The 25,773-nt window shown below is 35.2% G+C and overlaps 1 protein-coding gene across 1 annotated transcript; it reads left to right on the top strand.

The window, feature by feature from the left end:
• Positions 1-5,756: 5,756 nt before the first annotated feature.
• On the top strand, positions 5,757-21,956 carry LOC106083812 (protein yellow). The gene is made up of 5 exons (XM_013247065.2): positions 5,757-5,937; positions 20,322-20,559; positions 20,628-20,812; positions 20,876-21,625; positions 21,687-21,956. The coding sequence occupies exons 2-5, from the start codon at positions 20,328-20,330 to the stop codon at positions 21,807-21,809; spliced, it is 1,290 nt and encodes a 429-aa protein (XP_013102519.1). The 5' UTR covers positions 5,757-5,937; positions 20,322-20,327; the 3' UTR covers positions 21,810-21,956.
• The last annotated feature ends 3,817 nt before the right edge of the window (positions 21,957-25,773 follow it).

Raw genomic sequence — 25,773 nt, 5'->3', positions numbered from 1 at the left:
AATAAATTATAGTATTGTTGGATTTTAAATATGTGAGACACGACGGAATATTAGCCACAATTGCCTACTTCATCTTGTCAGAAATTCGACAATTGCTAGACTGCTGAGATGACAACATAGTGCTTTTGATAGTAAATTAGGTACTTCTACACCAACAAAATTGTTCGCAGTTCGGCATTCATTAGCCCAAAATCGAAATCCTTTGCTTTGAATTGAATTTTGTAAGCAATGACTAAAACTTAAAAACCGTTTTTAGCATTTTTTCCACTACCTTATAAATTTGCATAAACTTTATTTTAAATGTTAAAATTTTCAAATGTTGACATAAATAAAACTTTGACACTTTTTATAGTATGGGATTTTTTAAGTACTTATACTAAATTTCCCATTAACATTCCATTAGGGAATAGAAGTTGCATCTCTCATATCAATGAGTGAAATCCGATTACAGTTTAAACTCAATGAGCATGCCGAGTCCGAAAGGCATGCCGCATAGCGACCACTTGGCAGAATACCTCATAAATGTAGTATTATTGGAGAGGGGATAGCCACAGCTGGAACTTTTTACATGTTCACTGTACTGAATGAATTTCCACGCCTCTGAATTTTTTTAAGTTAGTCTTATCGGTATTCACAAACCATAATGCCGATTTGAATAGGTTTATTTGACAGATTTCCGTTATAGAACTGGCAAATAAACCATTTTTAAGGCCTCATTTAGTTTGGTGAATACGGCCATTACACCTTTTTACCGACTCACGGAGGTCAAATTGGGGTTTAGGATACATTGAGTTAAACGAACCTAGGTTTCGACTTCAGAATTATTATTTACAGGGCAGATTTCAACCGAATAATGGCAATGAATACCCCAGAAAGCAAGTTGGCCCGATATGGACCAATTCACTTCGCTCGGTAGCAATTCCGATCGTTTTGCAACAATTTCTGTTTTTTATATATTGACCCGTTCTGAACGATGTTGTGAGTCTAAAAGAAATGGCAGAAAAATATCCACTCACAACAGTAATTTAAAGGCAGCTCTCCAAACGAAATTAACATTAGCAAACAGGTAATATTACGATTATGATCATGAAGTGAAGCAGCCTCATCTGCTTAATACGCTTCACCGCACAGTGTGTAGAAGGTGTGAAAGAATTCGAAAAAGCAATCGAATAGCAACCTAAAATCAAATATTTTAAACCCAAACTTAGGGTCAAGTGAACATGCGCAGGGGTATACACATAATTATTCTGATTTTATCTTAAAATCAACGATTTTTATTGAAAAAACTCTTGGAAGGTCTAAATATGTATTAAGTTTTCTTATCTTATGTTTATTTTTGCACGTATTGAGAGAATTAAAAATACTTTAAGAGAGTATTTCACACTTACAGTCAAATTTCATTTTGGACATCGCTGCACTCAACCAAATTTGTTATTCAAAACAACAAAAATGTATGCTAAAACAGCAGTTTTTGTCTGCTGAAAATGAGAAAGCAGATATTACTGCTGTTGCAGCAAACATAGGGCTGCTGTATTAGCTAACATTTCGGTCAGCTAAATCAGCGAACAAAATTTGCAGTTTTAAGTAAAAAAATCCGCTGAAATGTTTATGCTTTTAATTATGTTTGACTGTTACATGTTTTGATTACTTTGGGCATTTTTTTAGAAGTCATGTTGAAAGATATGATTTTAATTTGTATAAGATTACTGTAAAGAAGCTACCCAATCCACCCATTGGTATACATTTCGAAACGTGGATGAGCTCGCTCGCATTTTTTGTTATTGCTCTACTTATGTACACTGATAGAAAAAAGTTTGCTGAAAATAGCGAACATTGCCTGCTGAATATAAGTAGTTTATTTTAGTGGCCTTTTGTTTCTAAATATAAAGAAATAAATTATGGAAGGTATGCATTCAGTGCTGATTATAAAATTCACTAAGAAACACATTTATATTTCTATTTTATTTTTTCTTCTCACATCCCCTTCATAATTAAGCAGCAGTCGTTTTCAGCAAATAACAGACGTTTCAGCAGTCAGCCTGCTGCTCTAATTGCAGAAGTACTTGATAGCAGAACTACTGCTACAATAGCAGCAAACTTAACTACTAATATTCAGTAGATAGTGTTTGCTATTTTCAGTAAACTTTTTCTATGAGTGTGGTCTACATATTCGTTTGGTACTTTTTGGGAGTGTGGCGGACGAATTTGTAACCTGATGTATTGTAGCTACCCTATAAATCAATCTTCCGCTTTGATTCCTGAGAACCTTTAGTAAGCATTTAATTTCAAATATTTAAAAAATATATTATTATGGATTTGATATGATGAACTTCAATTACACTACTTTCTTACTACCCCCTAATAAAAAAAAAACGTCCACTGACTTTAGAACTGGTTAGGCCAGGAGTTTTTACTGTTTATTTTTTAATATTTTAAATCTAAACCGATCTTGGCAAAACTCTGTAACTGACCAATGTCAATATTTTGAGACGATTAGTTGATAAATGTGTTTGCTATGGCTTTGGGGCTTTATGTAATCCGAATTCCATTAAGTTTGCTTTGAATAATAGCAACCGCAGGAGAGTGCTTCGCACTGACAAGATTTATTTAATAAAAAAGACCACGCACAAACCACTTTAAAATTAAATTTTTTTTTAAGTTTTTAAATCATTTTTTGCGCTAGGTTTTTTTAAGAATCACCTTATATGCAAGATTTTATGTAATCTTAAAAAAAACTCATCAAAATATAAAACAGGGATATGAGGTTCTAAAAACATTACCACCCTAGTATATGTATACATTATTTTAATTATTTTTGTCTGTTAGTGCGAAGAACACAAAAAAAAAAAACTTTAAATAAAAATATTATTTTATATTGCAAATATCTTCGATCTTAAGCTCGTCTCCAAGGCGTATTTATCAGGTGGTCGCATCATCCCAGCTGAGTGAATTTGATATGTCAACTTTTTTTTGAATTCGCCGTACAAAAATATAAACTTCTAAATAAATAATTTAAACGGCCAGGAAGTCTGGAGATGCTCCCTCCAATATGCAATTGAAAGCTATAGTAGTCAAAAATGGCGAAAAGTTATCTAGTATTTTGACAGCATACTATATGCACTTGAGCCATTAGTTAATATTCACTTTGTAGCTATCTATGGCTACAATGACCTTATGAAACCTATTAAAACCTGCCATCTTGGGTGGTTGCGAGTTTTTGTCGTTGTAGCCACATTTTCATGTGAAGGTGGTCGTCAGGCTCCTGTAGGTGAGCGGGCCAATGTACCGATCAACTCGGGAACAGTTTGGCCATTGCTTATTTGAAGTCGCCAATAACCTACCTTGTCATATCGAGCATCATAGGCACTCAGTATTTATGCAAGAGTCAGTGCCGCCCGGCCTCTCAGTGAGACTCTCCCCTCGATACCGCTGATTGTCCGCGACTGCCGTTGCAGCTACTCCGTTTTGAGCTTTCAACTATCCGAAACCTGTGGACGCGCCCGGTAGCTCGCAGCCTAAGCTTTTCGTGACAGCAATGAACACCACTCAGATCGGACCTCAATGTTCCAGCCACTTTTGTGGATAAAGTGTGTTTTCTTGACACTGAAAAATTAATAAAATTTTTTCTTCTTGGTCTGATTGGTCGAAACAAATTTGCCGAAAAATTTTAAATGTCGGGGCCAAGGCGCATCGGCGAATTGCTACAACAAAGCATCTTTTTGGGAATTTGATTTTTCAAAATTTGAAAACTCGGCGAAGAAAGTTTTGAGTGTCAAGCTAGAAATAAAAAATTTAAAAAAGTTCAAAATTCCAATTTGCTTCAGTGGCTTTACCCACAAAACCACCAAAATGGCAGTTTCAAATAGTTTTCATTAAGTTACTGTAGCCGTAGATAGCCACCAAGTGAATGCCGATGTTGATAGGCGGGATAATTAACGTATATATGATCATGGTGTGTGGCCGTTCAGAGTGCATACAATATGCTGCCAAAATTAGCCAACGGGTTTGACGTAAACCCCCCAAAAGTTCAAGTTGGTACTATTCACCATTACTAGGTAAATTGGAATGTTCAGGGAACCTCTCCAAAAGATCACTTCTGAACGTCCTAAAAAGACATTGCAATGTCAGGACTCTGACCTTGCGCTGGACACAGGGCGGACTTAAGCTTGATTTGTGGGGATGAGGAGGAGTCATAGACGGTTGAGCACCTATTGTGTAGGTACAGGATTATGGCTACACAAACACCTTTTCTCCTGTCTAAATTATCTTCGTGCAATTGACCTCTCGCCATTCTTGACTACTATAGCTATAAATGGCATATTGGAGGGAAGTTTTGCAGACTGCCTGGCCATTTTGTTATGCATGTTGGCCCCTAATCTTCATTTTAATGTCTGCCATTGTACAAGATAAATTTTATCAGTGTTCTTCTGCGCTTTTTTAATCTTTTTCGGGGCGACACAATTATATTCCCTAAGTTTAAAACCCATAACAGCACCAAACACAACACTGTATAATATTTATTTTGAAGTTTAAATTTTCGTACGGCGATTTCAAAAATTTGTCGACATACAATTCTCTCATCTGGGTTGATGCGGCCATCTGATAAATATGCCTTGGTCAGGGCGAATCGAATTTTCTTCGCCCTGTTGACAAATTTTGATACATCAAATTCCCAAAAAAGATGCTTTGATGTAGCAATTCGCCGATGCGGCCACTTTATTAAATACGCCTTTATTTTAATCAGTAAGAAAAGGCTAAAGTCGGGCGGCTATATAATAACCCACACCACCGAGTCTACGTACTACTTTTAATAGAAAGAACCTGTGTCGAATTTTAGCCAGATTATAATTTTGCATTTCTATTGCAATATAGAATAAAACCTTGTAAGATTTTCTTACAAGACATTGTGGCTACTACAGCGTTTAAAGGCCATATCGGATAAAAGAAATATATGGGAGCTTTATTTATATTATAAATGATGTTAATGAAATTTTGCACACGCATTCGGGAGTTATATAAAACACCTCATGCTAAATGTTGCAAAGATCGGACCAAAATTGTGGATCCTACAAGCTTAAAAGACCATATAGGATGAAAGATATATATAGGAGCTCCTATATCTAAATCTGGACTGCTTTTGATAAAATTGTGCGCACAAATAAAACGTCTAACGCAAATTTTTTTTTTTAAATAAGACCAACATATGGCCTTAAAAGGCCATATCGGATGAAAAATATACATGGAAGCTATATCTAAATCTGAACCGATTTTGCGGAAAATCAATATTGTTCGTCCTTGGACCAAAAAAATTACATGTGCGACCTGTACTTTGATCACAAAAATACAGGGACAGACAGACGGAAATAACTAAATCGTATCAGGAAGTGATTCTAAGCCGATTGGTAAACTTTTCAATATGTCTAACTCTTATCCGTCTTAGCATTGCAAAGAATTACACAAAGTTATGATACTTTGTACCACAGTGTGGTGGTGAAGGGTATAAAAATCATTCCGATTAATTGTAGGCAACGATCATTTCCGACTATGTTTGTCTGTACAACATTCTTGGGCTATATGCCTCATCGACATATTCGATGTTTTTTTTCACAACATTAGCGATAACTCGCACACTGTGCATAGCAGAAGATCTTCGACTGTGCTGACTGCTCAAACGCCATCGGCGTTTTTCTTTCTTACCTACTGAGAATAAAGAGAATCGCTTGTCGTTGTTCGCATTTCTTTAGTCAATGGGAGATCGTAGGAGAAAAAACACATTCTTAAAATTGAAGCTCCCACGATCATTCTTCTTCAGAAATCGAATGAGATCGGTCGCGAAACGTTCTATCGCCCCATAACAAATTCTGGTTGCACTTGTTTGCCTTAATTGACGTGTTTTATAAACAAACAAATAAACCTCTTTTTTTACAAAAAATAAAGGTATTTAGCAATAATTAAAAAAAAAAATGAATAAAATGTTACGTAGCCATAAGAGCGCTTACTCCGGAATTAAATAATTCACATCTGGCGTGCATGCGAAGCCAATAAATATGTGTGATTATGCGTATTATCCAAAGTTTTTGGATTAATTAACATCAACAGCCGAATATTGGGGCCAGTTTAAAAATAACCCTCATTTGTTGAATATTGGAGTGAATCTTCTGTGAAATCATTCTAACCAAAAATATCAAAAATTAACAAATATATTCAAGAGCATAGAATATATTATTGGGCATAAAGGTTATCAAACTAAAATCTGTGTCCCGAATTAGCTACCCAAATGAAAACAAAAAGCAGCCTTGCTTTTCACATCAACTTTAAAAAGCTCAAAAATGAATGTTTATGTTTGCCAGCAGCTATCTCTCCCAAATCTCTCAACACAGCTGCCATAATTTCAAAATGGCCAAACGTCGGAAGTTGCGAGCCTCATCAATTTATTGGGACAAATAAAGGGTGACAAGAATTCAACCACATAGCGGGAAAAACCCATCCAGTTATTAAAGCGTCTGCGTACAACTGTGTATGCCATTAAAAGAAAATAAATAAATAGTGGTAAGGAACACGCTAACAAGCCAAAATGTTGAAATAAAACACTAGAATGGGTTGATGATGTGACATTTCCATGAAACAAACAAAATTTTAGAAACTTGTATGAAAAAGTCATTAAAGGCAACATAGCTGTCTTCAATTATCAACCACAATTAATTTCCTTCGATTAACTGTGTAAATGCCGATCGTTTTTTTTTTCACGAAATAGTCCAGAACAATGGCCAATGGGAAAAAAAATCCCTAAAACTTTCTGCTCAAATTAAAGTAGTGAGCATGTCAAATCATTGAGTGGCTGCTATAGGACGGTTGTGTAAATGTTAATGGATTTTTGTGCAATAGAGATAATTCGTTGAAGTAATCTGATGTAATTAATTGCAATGGGGGAACGCCCCACACTGAAAACCTTTCGAAACGGGCATAGAGAATAAGTTAAACTTAGAGGTCAAGTGTAAGGATTGCCGCCACAACCATATAATATTGTTGAATATATTGCAATATTTTAAATATTCTTTGCCTTCGGTTTAATTTACGTATAAAGTGCCCCAAACACAGTCACCCTAATTTGGAATTTTCCAATTTAACTTATGATCAGGTTACACAGAAAGCAATAAAATATTGGTTTCATAAAGAAATTTTTATATTTTTGCTCAAATCGGTCCTAGGAAAGAATTTGCGCTATTAATAAACCATTTTATAATTTGCTTTTATGACAAGGTGAATAAACCAATTTATTAGAAATCGCTTATTATTTGATAAAAACGTCTAACTGACTCAATTCAAGGAAATAATTGATATTTTTCCATAACAAAAAAAATATTGTTTGCGTCAGTTGATTGATTGGATGGGAAAGATTAAATATATTACATTTAAATATTTTCTCTTTTTGTTGAAAACAGAAACTATCTACATGACGAAATAATGCAAGTCAATTTTTCAACCATTATTGCCTTTTGTTTTACTGCGGCCAATAACAACTTTTTGCAAAATGTAACTGCAAATCAATATCAATGAACGAACGTGGTGTGCAGGTATAAATTATTTTTGTAGCAAAAGAAATTTTAATGGATTCCAACCTCAGCATTTCGAGTATAATATCTTGAAGTATTGGTCCGTTATAGACTGCGTGTAATGCAAAAATTTGCGAATGAGCCAAATATATGTCTAATTTCAATCATATACAGATACATAGTCGCGTGGTAGACACAAAATATCAAGACAAATAGAAAGTGTGGTGAACAAATGAAATAGGAACATTCCAAACGAAACAAATTTGAGGATATGGAAAAAGGTAGACGTGGTATTTATAAATATTATCTTATTGTAAAATGTTATTATCCCTTTAGTTAGTTAGAGTATATATTGGCTTGGAAAACGATGACGAAAGATAACAAATGCGGAATACTGCATTTGTTATCTTCATTCGTGGTATCGTGCGAAAAATGCAAAGATTGGTATTTATTACGATTCACTTTAACATGTATATAAATTGTATTGGTCATTATACTTTTTACAGACAGTTTTCACGACAATGAAGATAGGCTTATAAAGGAAAGGCAATATTTTTCTCTTTCTTTTAAAAAATATAAAATAAAAAATACATATTTTAGAGCAATACATTGCATATTTTTTCCCGTAATTTAATCCAATAAATTATAAAGTTACTTATTAATGCAAAAAATATCAATTATTTCCATTAAATATATTGGTAAAGATGTTATTTGAGAGAGGGGAAAAGTTTCAAGTAAATAGGTTTATTGGGTTAAAAACCGCTTTAATTGGATTTTCAGCTTATCATAAATCCAAATTACAAAATTTTTAATCAATTATACAAAATTTATTTATATGTCCGGATTCATCGAATTTTTTAATTGAATGTACAAATTTCTTAATTGAACCATGTTTCTCATTTTTTCTGTGTAACCGCATGTTTTCTTGAATTACATCAGCGATGCCCAAAATGAAAAGCCAAAAATTTTGTTTTTGCTTTCTGTGGTGTATGCGTACATATATTTGATGTATACTGTATTATATAATATAATACTGTATAATGTAGTATAATAATAATTCATACAATTAAAATTTTATTACAATCCTATATTAATTTTTGCCAGTGGAAAATAGAATATCAAAGTCAAAAGTTATCAAAGCACTTCCTCACTTTGTAAAAAATGTATTTAATTATCAATACCAAGTTTGATTGTTCAAATTTGATTCTGCATATTTTCTTTTTTGGCTTTCATAAATTGCATACTTATTTGCACCATAGCTAGAGGCTTATTGAGAGTAGTATTTAAACGCAACAAGTAAAATTTTATTGGTAATCTGGGCACATTCGAAGATTTGATAAAATAGGGGATTTGCGAGAATTGTTTAATTTACCGAGAAAATGGGAACTGCCAGATGTGCAATTCTTTCTGTACACCCAGAGAGAATTTTGTACGTAAATACAGCAAAATGCTCTTACAATAAAAAATATGCTGAAAATACGACACTAGAAATTTTTTGCAAATATTTTGAGCTAAATGTATGTATTGCATATTATCTTTTAATTTTGAAATTTAAAAATGTTTAGTTGTTTTTGTTTCTTTGGAAAACATTAAATTATTCATTTGCGAATATTTTTTTTTATACCCTCCACCATAAGATGGGGGGTATACTAATTTCGTCATTCTGATTGTAACTACTCGAAATATTCGTCTGTGACCCCATAAACTATATATATTCTCGATCGTCGTGAAATTTTATGTCGATCTAGCCATGTCCGTCCGTCTGTCTGTCTGTCGAAAGCACGCTAACTTCCGAAGGAGTAAAGCTAGCCGCTTGAAATTTTGCACAAATACTTCTTATTAGTGTAGGTCGGTTGGTATTGTAAATGGGCCATATCGGTCCATGTTTTGATATAGCTGACATATAAACCGATCTTGGGTCTTGAATTCTTGAGACTCTAGAGTGCGCAATTCTTATCCGATTGGAATGAAATTTTGCACGACGTGTTTTGTTACGATATCCAACAACTGTGCCAAGTATGGTTCAAATCGGTCCATAACCTTATATAGCTGTCATATAAACCGATCTTTGGTCTTGACTTCTTGAGCCTCTAGAGGGCGCAATTCTTATCCAATTTGAATGAAATTTTGTACGACGGATTCACTCATGACCATTAACATACGTGTTTATTATGGTCTAAATCGGTATATAGCCCGATACAGCTCCCATATAAATCGATCTCTCTATTTTACTTCTTGAGCCCACAAAGGGCGCAATTCTTATTCGAATTGGCTGACATTTTACACAGGTCTCCAACATATAATTTAATTGTGGTCCAAACCGGACCATATCTTGATATCGCTCTAATAGCAGAGCAAATCTTTTCTTATATCCTTTTTTTGCCTAAGAAGAGATGCCGGGAAAAGAACTCGACAAATGCGATCCATGGTGGAGGGTATATAAGATTCGGCCCGGCCGAACTTAGCACGCTTTTACTTGTTTAGAACTACTTCTTTTTGCGAATTAGAACCATATCAAATATTGCACTGAGATACACATTTCCATTGACCTACTGGTCAGCATCTCAGTCATAAAATTTCCTTAAATCTTCCTTGTCTACATTTTTGTTTTATTGAACTATGCTGCCGCCACATGCATATCTCCGTTTGAGTACTGGTTCATTCATCTCTTTCAGGACAATTCCTAAAATCAGCCTGTGCCAACATTTTTTAAATCAGCCTGTGCCATTTTTGGGCTACCTACCACAACATCCATTGTTCCTTGCTGTCCCTATTCCCTGCAGTTAGATGTTGTTGCTTGGCATTTTAAACCCCTTATTGCTATTTCTTATTGTTGGTATATTTTTTTTTTTTAGAACTAACGAATATTTTTTTTTTTTTAGAACTACTTCTTTTTGCGAATTAAAACCATATCAAATATTGCACTGAGATGCACATTTCCATTGACCTACTGGTCAGCATCTCAGTCATAAAATTTCCTTAAATCTTCCTTGTCTACATTTTTGTTTTATTGAACTATGCTGCCGGCACATGCATATCTCCGTTTGAGTACTGGTTCATTCATCTCTTTTAGGACAATTCCTTAAATCAGCCTGTGCCAACATGTTTTTCCATTTTTGGGCTACCTACCACAACATCCATTGTTCCTTGCTGTCCCTATACCCTGCAGTTAGATGTTGTTGCTTGGCATTTTAAACCCCTTATTGCTATTTCTTATTGTTGGTGTTATTTTGTTTCGCACACATGTTACTACCGTTTCATTTTATTTATTAAAATCTATTTAATTTTATTGTAGTTTACTCTCCTTCAAACAATCCCTTCACATATAAAGCTGCAGACATTTACAGCAAACAACAGACTTTTCAGCAGTCGTACTGCTGGTATGAAACTGCAAATAGTTAGCTATGACAGCAGAACTACTGCAGCTAATAGCAGTTAAATTAACTACAAACAAACAGCAGACAGTGTTTGCTACTATCAGCAGGTTTTTTTCTATGAGCCTATAAACATAACTTTCGCTTGTACCTCTAGAACTAGAAGTAATTAAAATAGTCTAGAGTTTATAAGATGAGGTACAGTATTACATTACCCTAGGATTAAGGCCTATCACAGACAGACGAAAATATGAAGAAAATCCCTGAAGAAGCTATAAATACAGCTCATTAATTTGTTTTTCACATCTATCACCCTAATGATTATAATGTTTTGTAAGTTTGAAGTAGTCACCTATATTGTTATTGATAATAATGCTGACACACGCTGGTATTCATTTGGGATTGTTTCATGGGAATCCCCAACAAATGCTTGCAAATCAAAAGATTATGACTCGGCTGCATTGATATTCCACTACTGCTAATTTTATTTCAATTATTACAATACCTCGTTCATATGTACCTACATACGTCATATTGTATTGTAGTTTGTACCTCAATGTTTTTAATCGAACCATTTTGTAATATAATTTCCATTAATTTTGTTGCGTTCCTTTTAATTATTTAACTCCATTTTAAGAAGAAGCTCACAAGAATGTCCTTACTAAATTCTGTCCATAACCAATCACCATAGGTACGTTCCAATCCAATCATTCCATATTATTATCAAATATAATAGTGTTGCAACCAGTATTTGAAGATGATATGACTTTTTATATATGAGACTTGCAAATATTAAGACCAAAAACACAAAATACAACCTGTTTTAGGCATCATCAACATGGTCTGATATTTAAAGAATGATTAACATCAACATAACCAAATATAAGAAAGAAAGAAGAAAAAGCAAAAGCTCTACGTATTTAAAAAAAAGCACACTTAACGAAATTTGTTATTAAAAATAGGAGAAATGTATGGTAAAACAAGTAAAAGGGCATTTAGTTCGGCCGGGCCAAACTTTGGATACCCACCACCTGGGATATATAAATTAACCACATTTCGTCATGATACGATGGAAAATTCATTATTTATGTACCCATAGCAGCTATATGTAAATATAGGCCCTTTTATGGGCCCTAGAACTTAAATCGGGAGACCGATATATGTATTTGGCAGCTATATATTCAGGTTTAGACCGATCTAAACCATATAGAGCACGGATATCGAAGAGTTTAACAGGGATCGCGGTACCAAATCTCAGCCAAATCAGGCAATAAATTCGCCTTTTATAGGTCCAAGACCTTAAATTGAGAGACCGGTCTTTATGGCAGCCAGGGGGGCCCTCGAGACTGAGCACAATCTAAAATTTAACATGTAGATTCTACTAAAAAATATATGTTGGCCATCAAAGTAATTTTTAACAAATCATACATTTTGGTACCAAAAAGTACGAAATAGTTTTTTTTACTAAAACAGTGAACGGAGAAGGGTAAAATAAAAAAATTTGCTGAAAATGATCGAAGTCTTGACAAATATACGACAAATTGTACCAAATATAAAATGTTGAAATCGTACAAGGTGCAGAATAAAAAGTACTTAAGTGCTGTAATTGGTACTATTCGTACTTTCTTCATAAATTGATGTACAGATCTGAAATTTGGGATACAGGCACATCTTGATAATCGCACATTTTGGTACTAAAACTTACAATATGGTACCTTCTTTATGGATTGAGCTACAGCTCTGAAATTTGGAATACTGTTACATCTAAGCACTAGGTACCGAGCGACTAGGAGATCTTTCAGACATTCGTTCATTTTGGTACTAAAACGTACAAAGTGGTACTTTATTTACAGACTGAGCTAAATCTGTGACATTAGAGATACAGGTACATCTTGGCAGCATGTAACGGATGACTAGAAGATTGTTTTGAAATTTGTACATTTAGGTATTAAAACGTACAAAATGGTAATCTATTTACGGATTGGGCTAAAGATCTCAAAATTGCGATACAGCTTTTTTTTAATCGTACATTAAGGCACTAAAACTTATTTACGGATAAGGCTAAATCTATTAAAATTGCGATATTGGGGATACCATCGGGGGCAGCGAAGCGACCGAGCATATTCTAGTAGATTCATAATTTAGGGAATTTATATTGATGTAGCAATTTTTTCAAAAATTTTGATTTCCAACAATTTAGAAAAAAAAAACTTTTTATTTCCTAATCCCCTACAACAAATAAATCAATGTCTTAATATTTTAGGACCATTTAGCGAAGAAAGCTGGGTTTAATGATTTTCGCATAAAATAGTCAAAAGAAGCAGTCAAAGCAGCAGTAGGATTATTGCCATACATTTATTTTTTAATAGATATCTCACTCTTAAGGATTTTGAGAAATTTTTTCGTTTGATTTTTGGGATATAAAAATATAACTCGAGCTAGAATTTTTCTAAGGCAGCTCTATTCTTGGGATTTTTCGTTGTTAATGCGAACCCGGACATACGGAGCGGCATAAAAGATTTTTGCACTGTGTTGGCAATCAGTGTAAAATTCAGCTCGGACTTTATGACCAAATGTCACCGCCGATGTGTTCCTGCACCCAATAGTTACCACAATTAAAAAAAGCGGGTTTCTTTACTAGTATCACAGTAACAAGAATTTTTGGCAATTTTCGATTTTGAAAAAAATTTGGGTGGGCCCCAATCAAAATAAAATCCTGGCTATGTCCCTGATGGCAGCTATATTTAAATATAAACCGATCTGGGCCATATCGAACAAGAATGTCAAAGATCCGAACACAGCTCAGTGTGTAAAATTTACCGAAATCGAATAATAACTAGCTTTATGGTCCCAAGAACTTGCATTGGGAGATCGGTATAAATGGCAGATATCTCCAAATCTGAACCGATCTGAGCCATATTGAACAGGGATGTCGAGTAGCCTAGCACAAATCGCTATGCCAAATTTCGATAAAATCGAACAATGAATGCGCCTATTAAGGGCCCAAGATCTTAAATCGAGAGATCGGTCTATATGGCAGCTATATCCACTGAATCGGTCTGGGCTAAATCAAACAAAGATGTTAAGTGACCTAACATAACTTCTGTCCCAAATTTCAACAAAACTGCACCAATAAATATGCCTTTTATCGGGCGAAGACCTTAAATTGAGAGATCGGTCTATATGACAGCTATATCGAAATCTGGGCCGATTGGGTCGTATTGAACTGGGATGTTGAGAGACTTTACACATCAGTACGGCACAAACAAGCCAACAATTTGATCAGGGTGAGTATTGAACTGGAAGTGTACTTTTGATGGCTGCTGGCTGGCTGGTTGTATGTACCGGATTGCGGTTTTCACTCCGATTCGAGTATCATTGCCTGAAAAAACGAAGTGGTAGCCACCTTGAAGATCCATACTTCCGGATTTCGGCTATCGTACTTCACTTAAACCTAGGATGTCTAGGTAGTGGTTTGCATCTCCCATAAAGTATATATATTCTTCATCGTTATGACATTCTAAGTCGATCTAGCCATGTCCGTCCGTCTGTCTGTCGAAAGCACGCTAACTTTCGAAATAGTAAAGCTAGGCGCATGAAAATTTGCACAAATACTTTTTATTAGTGTAGGACGTTAGGATTGTAAATAGGCCATATCGGCCCATGTTTTGATATAGCTGCTATATAAACAGATATTAGATCTTGACTTCTTGAGCCACTAGAGGGCGCAATTCTTATTCGATTTGCCTGAAATTTTGCGTAAAATGTTTTGTTTTGCCTTGCAACAACTATGGCAAGTATAGTCAAATTGATTCATTGCCTGATATTGCTCCCATATAAAGCGATCTTCCGACTATTCTTCCTAAGCCTCTAGAAGGCGCAATTCTTTTCCAATTTCGCTGAAATCTTGTACAACGGTTTCTTCTATAACCTCAAACATATCCAATTTCGCTGAATTCTTGTAAAACGGTTTCTTCTATAGCCTTAAACATACGTGGTCTATAGCCTGATACAGCTCCCATATAAACCGATCTCCCGATTTTACTTCTTGAGCAGATACGAACCATGGTGGACTCGGTCCGGCCGAACTTAGCACACTTTTACTTGTTTCTTGCTATTTTTCATCACTTGAGTATTGTTTAGTTTCGCAGTCCACGAGTGATATGCGGAATGTAATTATTTAGAGCTAGAAGAAGAGCTAGACCCACCGATAAGTATACGGATCGGCTTAGAATCACTTCCTGATTCGATTTAAATATGTCCGTCTGTCTGTCCATGTATTTTAGTAATCAAGGTACAGGTCGCATGTTGTCCAATTTTCAGAAAATTTTGCATAAGTCTCTTTTTTAGTCCAAGGACGAATGCTATTGATTTTAGAAAAAATCGTTCCAGATTTAGATATAGCTCCCATACATATGTTTCATCCGATGTGCCCTTTTAAACCTGTAGAAGCCATAATTTTGGTCCGATCCTTAATGGATTTGGCACAAAGTGTTTTTTTGGCGTCCCAATATGTGTGCAAAGTTTCATTAAAATCGGTCCAGATTTAGATATAGCTCTCATATATATATATTTCATCCTATATGCCATTTTAATGCTGTAGGAGCCACAATTTTGGTCCGATCTTTGCCAAATTCAGCATGAAATGTTTCGTGTGTCGTCTTAATACGTGTGCAAAATTTCATCTAAATCGGTTCAGATTTAGATATAGCTCCCATATATAGCTTTCTTCCGATTTGAGCTATTAAGGCTATAGAAGGCACAATTTTGGTCCAACCTTAACAAATGTGGCTCGAAGTGCTTTTTGTGACCTCCCAATATGTATGCAAAATTTCATTAGAATCGAATTAGATTTATATATAGCTCCCATATATATCTTTCATCCGATATGGTGTTTTAAGGCTAAGAAGACACAATTTTAGTCCAATCTTTACCAAATTTGGCCCGAAGTGCTTTTTGTGACGTCCCAATATGTGTGCAAAATTTCATCAGATATATCTTTCATACGATATGCCCTTTTAAAGCTATAGTAGCCGCAATTTTGATATGCCCTTTTAAAGCTATAGTAGCCACAATCCTTACAAAATTTTGCAGGAGATGTTTTATTTGACGTCGCACTACATGCAAAAAATTGCATCAAAATTGAACCAGATTTAGGTAAAGTTGTCGTATATATATTTTATGCTATTCAAAGTTTAAGGCTGTAGTAGCTAAAATTTTGATGTGATGTTTTAATTGACATCCTAATACGTGTGCAAAATTTCATCAAAATTGAATCAGATTTAGATAATTCTCCCATATATATATATATATATATATATATATATATATATATATATATATATATATATATATATATATATATATATATATTTTATGTGTTTCGACTTTTAAGGCTGTAGAAGCCACAATTTTTGTACCATCGTAAGAAAATCGTAGAAGTTTCTATTCGATATTTCAATAGGTGTGCAAAATTAAAGTCCGACTAGATTTGGATATAAGTGCTATATATTAAAAGTATTACGTAGACTCGGTGGTGTAGGGTATTATATAGTCGACTCCGCCCAACTTTTGCCTTCCCTTACTGGTTTTCTTATTGGTTTAGATATTTAATTTCTGCCTGCGATCAGGTAATTTCCTTTCTATCAGAAAATTGTAATATTTTCTTTCATTTAATTTTATTTTATTCTCCCTGCTTTCTGCTGCTTTCCTGAAATTGCAAACATTTAGCTATGACAGCAGAATTATTGCTGTTATTTCTAAGAGTACACTGTACTTGTATTTATTTAGTGTACTCTTCTTCCATGTAAAGAATTCAAATCGGCTGATTGGTTTATATGGAAAGGGGTTAGACAAGGCCTTATTTTGTAGTACAAACCCTGATCTTTCAAAAAATATATCATACTTTATATACAAAGGCCGACATTTCTCTCGAATGTATAACAAACGGTGGTATGGGATAAAGAAGGGAAAAACAGTCTGCCGTTTTTGAATAGATAGTTACATCTTTACAAAAACTTGGATAAGATAGAGTTGGTAATTTTTAGGTTAGTTGTAACCTGTATAATTCTCGAAACCATTTGTACCTAAATTTTTAATTTAAATATTGATTAACATTTCTAAATTCTCATAAGAGCAAATTATATCAATATTAGGTTCTTCAATCAAAAAGTAAACAGATCAATCTTAAGGAAATCTTAAGGAAAATACGGACAAAATAAGTGCCAGCTACAGTGCTGCAATTTTATAACATTGTGATATTAGTTGTTTTCATGTTTTGTTGTTATTGTTAAGTTTAAGAAAAAATCATTATAATGTTTAAATCTATGTTTTATGTTATTCAATAGTTTTCGTTATGTGCATAATTGTGATTTTGTTATTTGATTAAATAGATCAGGGGATTTACCCCGATGAAGTCAAAAATTATTGGCGATTATTGTAACCTAGTTTAATTATTAAGAACCTACTTTAGTGGAATGTATTATATAACAATAAATCTAGATTATTATCTTGTTGTGTAGACTATAAATGCATAAATGAAAAAAATGGGTTGGGTAGCATGTAATTAAAAAATTATTTACCTTAATTCCGCAAAGGGTTTCTGAGCTTAAGAATTAAATAATTCAAAAGTAATGCGGGTTAGAAATACAAAAAAATGGTTTGCATTTGCATAACAAAAGTACTTTACGCCAAAAAAAGAGCGACCAAAATATTTAACGAACTTTTTTTTAAAATCTGACTGCAATTATTTGAGTAAATCTATGAATGACACGTATTTGGAAAATAACACCAACAGCAAAATATTTAACTGTAATATGTTATATGTAATCAGATCGATGCTGATGCATATTTTGTTGAAAAATAAGATTAAATTTCAACGAAATCGACTAATAAACGTGCTTACTGAAATCGGGAGATCGGTACAGATAACGGCTTTATCCACCTATAGTCTCATCTTGACCAAATCTGGACCGATCTGCACGGTATTAAACAAGGATGTCGAAGAACCTAACAGAACTTGTTATACCAAATTTCTGCGAAATTGGAACATTAATGCGACTATTATGGTCCCAAAACCTTAAATCGGGAGTTCGGTGGTCTATATGACAGCTATATCCAAATCTGAACCGATTTGGTCCAAATTAAACAAGGATGTCGAAAGGCCTAACATAATTTGCAAATTTTGCTCATGAACATTCACCTTAGGAACAGGAGCTAACTTCTCACATATCAATGTGTGAGTGCAATCCGATTCAAGTTTAAGCTCAATGAAAAGGGGCCTCCTTTTTATAGCCGAGTCAGAACTGCGTGTCGCAGTGCGGCACCTCTTTGGAGAGAAGTTTTACATGGCATAGTACCTCACAAATTTGCCAGCATTATGAGAGGAAAACCACCGCTGAAATTTATTTTTTTTTCTGATGGTCTCGCCTGGATTCTACCCCAGGCGTTCAGCGTCATAGGCGGAAATGCTAACCACTGCCCTACGGTGGCTCCATACATAACTTACTGTCCCAACTTACTATCTAACATAATTTACTGTCCCAAATTTAAGCGAAATCGTACAATAAATGCGCCTATTATGGACCCAAGATCCAAAATCGAGAGATCAGTCTGTATTTGAGCTATATCGAAATCTAGACCGATCTGATTCGTATTGATCTAGGATATCGAGAGGCGTTACGCAACTCACTGTCCGAAACTTCTGCGAAATCTGATAATAAATGTAGTTTAAATAAGACTAAGACCTTAAATCGGCAAATCGGTCTATATGGGGGCTATATCAAGATATAGTTCGGTATAGTCCTTTTTCGATGTTAACCTGCCTATGGTCAAAAAAGCATCTGTGCAATGTTTCATCACAATATCTCAATTTTTACAAAGTGTAGCGTGATTTCAACAGACAGACGGACGTACATGGCTGGATTGTCTTAGATTTTTACGACGATCAAGAATATATATACTTTATAGGATCGGAAATGGATATTTCGATGTGTTGCAAACGGAATGACAAAATGAATATATATCCCCATCCTTTGATGGTGGGTATAAAAATAAAAAAAAAACTTAATACTCGCACATGCTAGCCCCTATTTTTTGGACCCCCATATGGGGCGTATCCACATTGTATGTAAATTACAATGTCAACGTATTTGACCAGAAATAGACATTTCGTTTAGAACTTATAACTTGACCAAAAACATCCATTTGAAAATACAGTTGACTGGCAGTCATTACAGCTTTTCTTTCTGGGCCAAACACAAGTTAAGACCGAGAAAAGTTATTTTTGAAAAAGTATTGAAATTATTGATTAAAAGGAGAATGGTAAGTGGTTTCGAAATAGTGTCGAATTAAAACTGTGTGTAACATTCGAAATACACTGGCTCACACAAGTAAGTATGCAATATTTAATGTGAATACCGTATATTTTCGGCCTTTGCTTCCTTCAAACCTCATTTTATGACAGTTATTCTTACAACCTTTTAATGTGATCGCGCTAACTTCAGTAACGTGGTTTCTTGGCAAATGCCAATATTATAATCACAAAAGTATGTATGCTACAAGTAACGATCTATTTATTGAAAAAAGTCGTTTTTTTTTAAGCAAGAAACAACAATGGTTTCTCAAGGTCTTAAGGATTTACTAATCAAATTATATACCAAAACTAACTCCCAAAAAAATTGCAAGCTTGTACACAAAAGCAACGCTACTGTTCCGAAACTAATAGAAAAATGTAGGCATTTAAATTTAATTAAATTTAAATTCACTGAAACTAAGCATCGATCGGGTCGTCCTAAATAGCAAGAAAAGTGAAGAGAAATTCCAAAATAAGTGCACCAAAAATACAAGTAGAAATTTAAAGAGATTTAGGAAAATCTTGTAATCCAGAAATTATTTGTCGTGTGTTGGCCGTTCATAAGCAAGGTCAACTGAGTAAAGAGAATAAATTTTGCTTAAGAGTATGTAAACCATCTTTTTCTGATGAAACCAAAATAATTCTACATGGTGCGGATGGACGTGATAAAGTTTGGAGAACACCTAATTCCGAGCTCCAGCCAACGAATATGAGAGATATTGTGAAACACAATAGTGGTTCGATATTATTTTGGGATAGCATGGCGGCATCTGGGGTCGGTAAACCAGTTTTTATTGAAGAAATCATGAACAAAGAGATTTATATGGATATTTGAAAAAAAAAAATTGGTTTTATCGTATAAAAATTTAATATTCACCAAAACATGAAGGTTTTATGAGTGCATACTTACTTTTGTTAGCCAGTGTATGTATGTGGTTTTTCTAACCATCAAAGATAACGATTTTTTTGAGGAATTAAAACTATATGTAACATTCCAAATACAATGTGGTTTTACGATTACATAAACGATATTTTTTTCAGATCGCGATGACAATAATTTTTCGAGCTATATTAACACTACTGTGGTGTGGCATCGTTTGTAAAGGATACACGCCAATGTTGTCCGCCGGTATGATGAACGGTAATCCTCAGGTTCCCTACACTTGGAAAATGTTAGATTTCAGTTTTCCAAGTGACGCCGATATGAAGGCGGCCGTTGAAAGCGGCAATTATGTGGAGAATAATGGTCTCCCGATTGATGTACAGCCTCACTATCAAAGTAAGTTGGTACCAGATCCAAACCAATGGAATAATGTTTGCGGATTTACGTTGTAATTTTGGTTTTAGAAAATAAGCAACGCAGAATTTTTGTAACGATTCCAAGATTTCAAACTGGCATTCCATATACCCTTGCTACACTATCTGACGAAATGGGTCCCAATGGTCCTTGGCTTAAGCCATACCCATCGTATAGGGCTCACAACGTTAACGGCGATGACTGTGATCAAATCACCTCAGTGTTCAGAGTGGCGGTGAGTAAATATCAGCAGGAGAAAGATAGATGATCATGTACATTTTTTCCTTTTCCGCTACAGATCACGGAATGTAATCAAATGTGGGTCATGGATTCCGGTTCGGTGGGTGTCGAAACTCGCTGTCCTCCACAACTTCTTCTGTTTGATTTGAATACCGATCAGCTTTTGCATCGCTACAGATTAAATACCACTGTCTATACTCCCTCCGCTTCATTGTTTGTGACACCAATTGTCGTTGTCAAGGACCCACCGCCACGTGGCAGTTGCAGGCGCTCGATGGTCTATGTGGCTGATGTCAATTTCCATGGTTTAGTTGTTTACGATTTCATGAGCAATAGCTCGTGGCGTGCTGAGCACACCTTTATGTATCCCGATCCAGACTATGGTACTCACACCGTTGCCAGAGAATCATTTACCCTGATGGATGGCATCATAGGCATGACAACTAACAAACGACATTTGTTCTTCCACAGCATGGCCAGTATTTCAGAGTATGCGGTGCCTCTGCAAGTGCTCGACAACAGCACCCACTTTGTAAACGGCGCCAGTGGAGCCCCTGAGACCTACATAGACCTGGGGAAACGTAGCAGCGAGTGCGTGGCAACTGCCACTGACAGTCGCGACAATGTCTATTGCGTCACCTTCAATCCCATCGAGTTGATTTCTTGGAATGTAAACACGCGTTACAACAATAAGAGTTTCAAGAGAATACCCATCAACCAACAGCTCATAGAATTTGTCAGTGGCATGAAGGTTGTGACAAACAATCAGGGCAAAGAAGAGCTGTGGATGATATCAAATCGTTTCCAGGTAATTTTCCAATCGACTCCTTGTGACGATTATTTAATGACAATTCTCCATTTCATTGCAGAGAGTCGCCGCGGGTACTCAGAACACAAGCGAGCTGAATTTTCGCATCTTGATTTACACCTTGGGCAACGTTCGCTCCGGCAGCAATGATGACCTGACCAATAGATTGGTGTTTACGCATTGAGAAATACCAACTGTTTGGTCAAACCCTTTCGCTAAGCCTATACTAAGTTAATGTTCCTTTAAATACGTTTTCCGCTTTTGGCTGTGGTGCCATGAAATGCTAGAATAAAGTTCTTGTTCTACCGTCAGTTAATAGGTGGAGTCCAAACCATTGCCAACATTTCGAATTTTATCCATAGACAAGAAAGTAACACATGAAACGGTATTAAGTCATAACAAAATTCTGCTCAAAGAGGAAGTCTTAAAATAGTGCACCACGTGTGATGCCGGATTGAGTCAATGTTCGTGCCAAATGCGCCTCCAAAGCCACAAAATTTCATATACATTAGGAAGAACCAAAATTGATTGGAGGAGCTGATCAGATTTGATCTTACATGCACCAATTTATATGTTAGAGCAAATTCGATCAACTCTTCTACTTTTCATATAGCTACGCCCTTCCGCACCTTACCTATAACAAATTAAAAAAAAATAACTTGATGATCGTCGTCAGAGATGGCCTGTTCGAGACTATGATGTATGTACATTAGGGTGATGACTTTTTTTCTCAAAAATAATTTCCTGCGTCACGAATGCATGACCTTTCGCCTATTAATGACTAAAGTGACGTTAATTCTAATTAAATATTGAAAAAATTCACACACAAACCATTAAGAAGTTATATCTTTGTATGAAAACCAAAATTTTTTCATTCTTTTTAAATCATATAAATCCAAAACTGAAAAATTGTCATGGCTTTTATATGGCTTAAATCTTTTGCGAAAAGACACATAACCAATGCTAGAAAATGAGACCTTGATCATAGAAATCAATGAACATCTCTTTTTTATATACAATTAATTTTTAAAGGTATCTCGTTTTGATTGATTTGATTTGATTACCTTTTAAAGGTATCTCGTTTTGAATCGAATGTACGATGTCATATGATTTTGAAAAATTTACGTTTCATTGAAATTGAAGGATAAAAACATGATTGTTCATTAGTAATCCCATATGTGTATTTAAAAAATATAGGTAAGGAAATAAAGCAAATCCAAATTTTGTTTGGACAGCTAATTGGGGACACTTATGTTTTTTATGTATTAAATAAAAACAAATATGATTTGTGTAAGTTCTTCCGGTTGTTCTAAAGGCGCAGCTAGCTGTAATAACCAGTTGGGTAACCCTTTCTTGTAAGTACTGCCTTTCAACTAACTCTTATACGAGCCTGGGAGATATTTAGCCAAAATTTTTATACATATCGGAATAAGAACAGCGGCCGAATTTCAACATGTTCTCCTCCCCAAAGCTTCCGAGAATTTGAGAATGGGTTTGCATACGGTGATCCGTGAGTATCAGACCTGAACAAATCGATGCCTGCAGGCAAGTTTTGTAGCATTATCTTCAATAATAACGAACGAAGTTGGCATGTGGTGAACCACAAATGCTTTCATTGCTTTCTCCGTTGTATCTGTATGGAAATGGTGATCCATACTTTGCGCTTTCGTACGTTTAGGAACCACAAAATACCTTGAAAAAGCATCCTAAAACATTGTGTTGCCTCCTTCAACATTTATAGCCTTTAAAGTAAACTGAGGGTTAAGTTTTTTGTTTGGAGGACGTCGTATGTATCTTTTACCATGCAAGTCAATAGAAAACTTGACCCTCAGCATATTTTAAAGGTCATAAATCCTGATTCTTTTTCATGGTATGCTGTGGTTCCTAAAAGTAAGAATACTCAAAGAATGGATCAACATTTCCATAGAGATGTAACGGAAAATGCAATGGGACAACTGTTTGAAATCGATATACAAAATATACAAAGGAAACATGTATATGAAATTTCTTATAAAAATACGAACTGTATCCTGCACCACTACTCTGGATGTGCTAAAATGAATGGGTTGACTCTAAAATGTTTCCTGATTCGGCCGTTTGTCCGTCCATCAGTCGTTTTTTTGTAATCAATAGCTCAAATACTCACCATTTCTCCCTAGTAGGAGTGACACAAGAGAATAATTATTAGCCGGTACACGAATAATCGTTTGCGGCTATTGAAACACATCTGCAATTAAAGGGTTTTTGGTTTTACAATAAAAGGAAAGCCCTTTTACTGTAGGCGAAGCTGCTAGACGGTTTACAATAAACAAATTTAGTTACGTTCCATAATACTATGTTTACGGCTAACGTTTGATATGTTGAAGCGAAACGTTACACGGTTCGTTTTTTTTATGTTATTTATAAATCTATCTCGGCCGTATCTGCTTTGAGTATTGGAGACAACAAGTGTTCTATGAATGCTAACTCCAGCCAAATTGGATAAATCTTAATGCTCGTAAGTGCTCTAAAAGCGAAATCTGGGGATTTTAAGATACATCATTATATTAAACAATTTGCAATCACCAATGACCTACATTAAAAAAATTCCTATACGTTATCATGATTTCGAGGCAAGGACACATAAATCGACAAAGATGTGAAAACCATCAAGAATATATATCAAACTAGCCGAACCAGGCCCGCTCCACTGCGCCTTCTTTAACTCTCCAATATCTTTTTAGGGTGTCCTGAATACGGATATCGAATTCGTGCCATTGTAGCCAACGACGCTGAGCGCATTCGAATCCTGGCGAGAACGTCGGACAAAACGGTGTTTATCACCTCTTAATTTTGGCGACATTTGGGAGGTACAATGTCATGCATGGTCATTTTAAAAATGTTCCCCAAAAAGGTGTTGCACTGCATGACGCCGTTCGTACTCGGCTATAAAAAAAGGTCTCTTATCACTGAGTTTAGACTTGAATCGAAAAGCACTCATTGATGTTTGAGAATTTGCCCCTTCTCGGTTCCTGGTGGTAATATTCTTCCTTAGGGAATTTCAATACCATATTAGTTTTCTGGTCTCCAATACCTTTCATTTGATACTCTTATTGTGCACATCGGACGCCTTTCGGATATAGGTGGCGTTTTTGGAGTAAGGAGTAGGGTCCACCTCCTCCCGATATCTAAAAATTATATAGCCTATGTTTGCTTCCAGAAAAACATACACAATCTATGAACATTTTAAGAAATCCGTTCAGTCATGTATCATATAGTCATAATAGGTCTAATGGCGTTTTTGAGGGCTGGCGTGACCCCCTATACTTCGAAATCTACTCCCAAATACCTTTCATTTGAGCCCAATATTGAAATGAACGTCCAATGTCTGTTTGGGGAAGTTTTGGGGTTGGGGCGGCCCGATGGGTACTTAGACTCAAATTTTAATACCATATTCGTATTCTACTCTTCAATACCTTTCATTTGATAACTATATTGTACCGATTGGTCCACTTTTGATTTTGGGTGGTGTTTTTGGGGTAACGGTGGAGGGTCTGACCCCTTCCGCTATCAATAAATTATAAAGACTATTCCTACTTTCTGACCATATTCGTGAGACTTGGACCCAACTTTTATTATGAAATTCGTTCTCTACTCTTGAATACCGTTCATTTGAATCCCATATTGTCGCGATCGGTCCACTTTTATTTTTGGGTAGTACTTTTGTGGTAAGGGGAAGGGTCCGCCCCCCTTCCGATATCAAAAAATTATGTAGCCTATGTTTCCTTCCAGATCAACATCCACAATCAGTGAAAATTTCAAGATAATAATAATCATACAATAATAATTATACAATATACAATCCCATGGTAGGCGGTTGTATATACCGTATTGGCCCGATGGAGTCTTCCATCGGCAGGGGCTATCGCCTAAGAGTACAACACACTGCTACAACATACAATAAAGGAAGATGGCATTAGAGCTTTCGTAACCCTTTGCAAAATGTATTAAATTTAACGCTGATACGGCTTTGGAGATTCCGCTGCAATTATGTAAACTACTGAAATGATAACTTTATTGATAATTTATTGAATTTTTTTACCAATTAAAATATATATTTTACCCTTAGAAATGAATACATCGGAGCAAGACAAAACAGAATTTTACCT

This window comes from Stomoxys calcitrans, chromosome 2, assembly GCF_963082655.1.
Source record: "Stomoxys calcitrans chromosome 2, idStoCalc2.1, whole genome shotgun sequence".
NCBI lineage: Eukaryota > Metazoa > Arthropoda > Insecta > Diptera > Muscidae > Stomoxys > Stomoxys calcitrans.
The sequence above is the reverse complement of the archived record's forward strand: the minus strand, read 5'-3'. Positions and strand labels throughout refer to the sequence as shown.

Bases quoted from the DNA above. Each gene is read 5' to 3' on its own strand.
- LOC106083812 (XM_013247065.2), top strand. From the start codon at position 20,328: ATGACAATAATTTTTCGAGCTATATTAACACTACTGTGGTGTGGCATC. The intron at 20,560-20,627 runs GTAAGTTGGTAC...TTTTGGTTTTAG, and splicing joins TGTACAGCCTCACTATCAAA to AAAATAAGCAACGCAGAATT. The intron at 20,813-20,875 runs GTGAGTAAATAT...TTTCCGCTACAG, and splicing joins CCTCAGTGTTCAGAGTGGCG to ATCACGGAATGTAATCAAAT.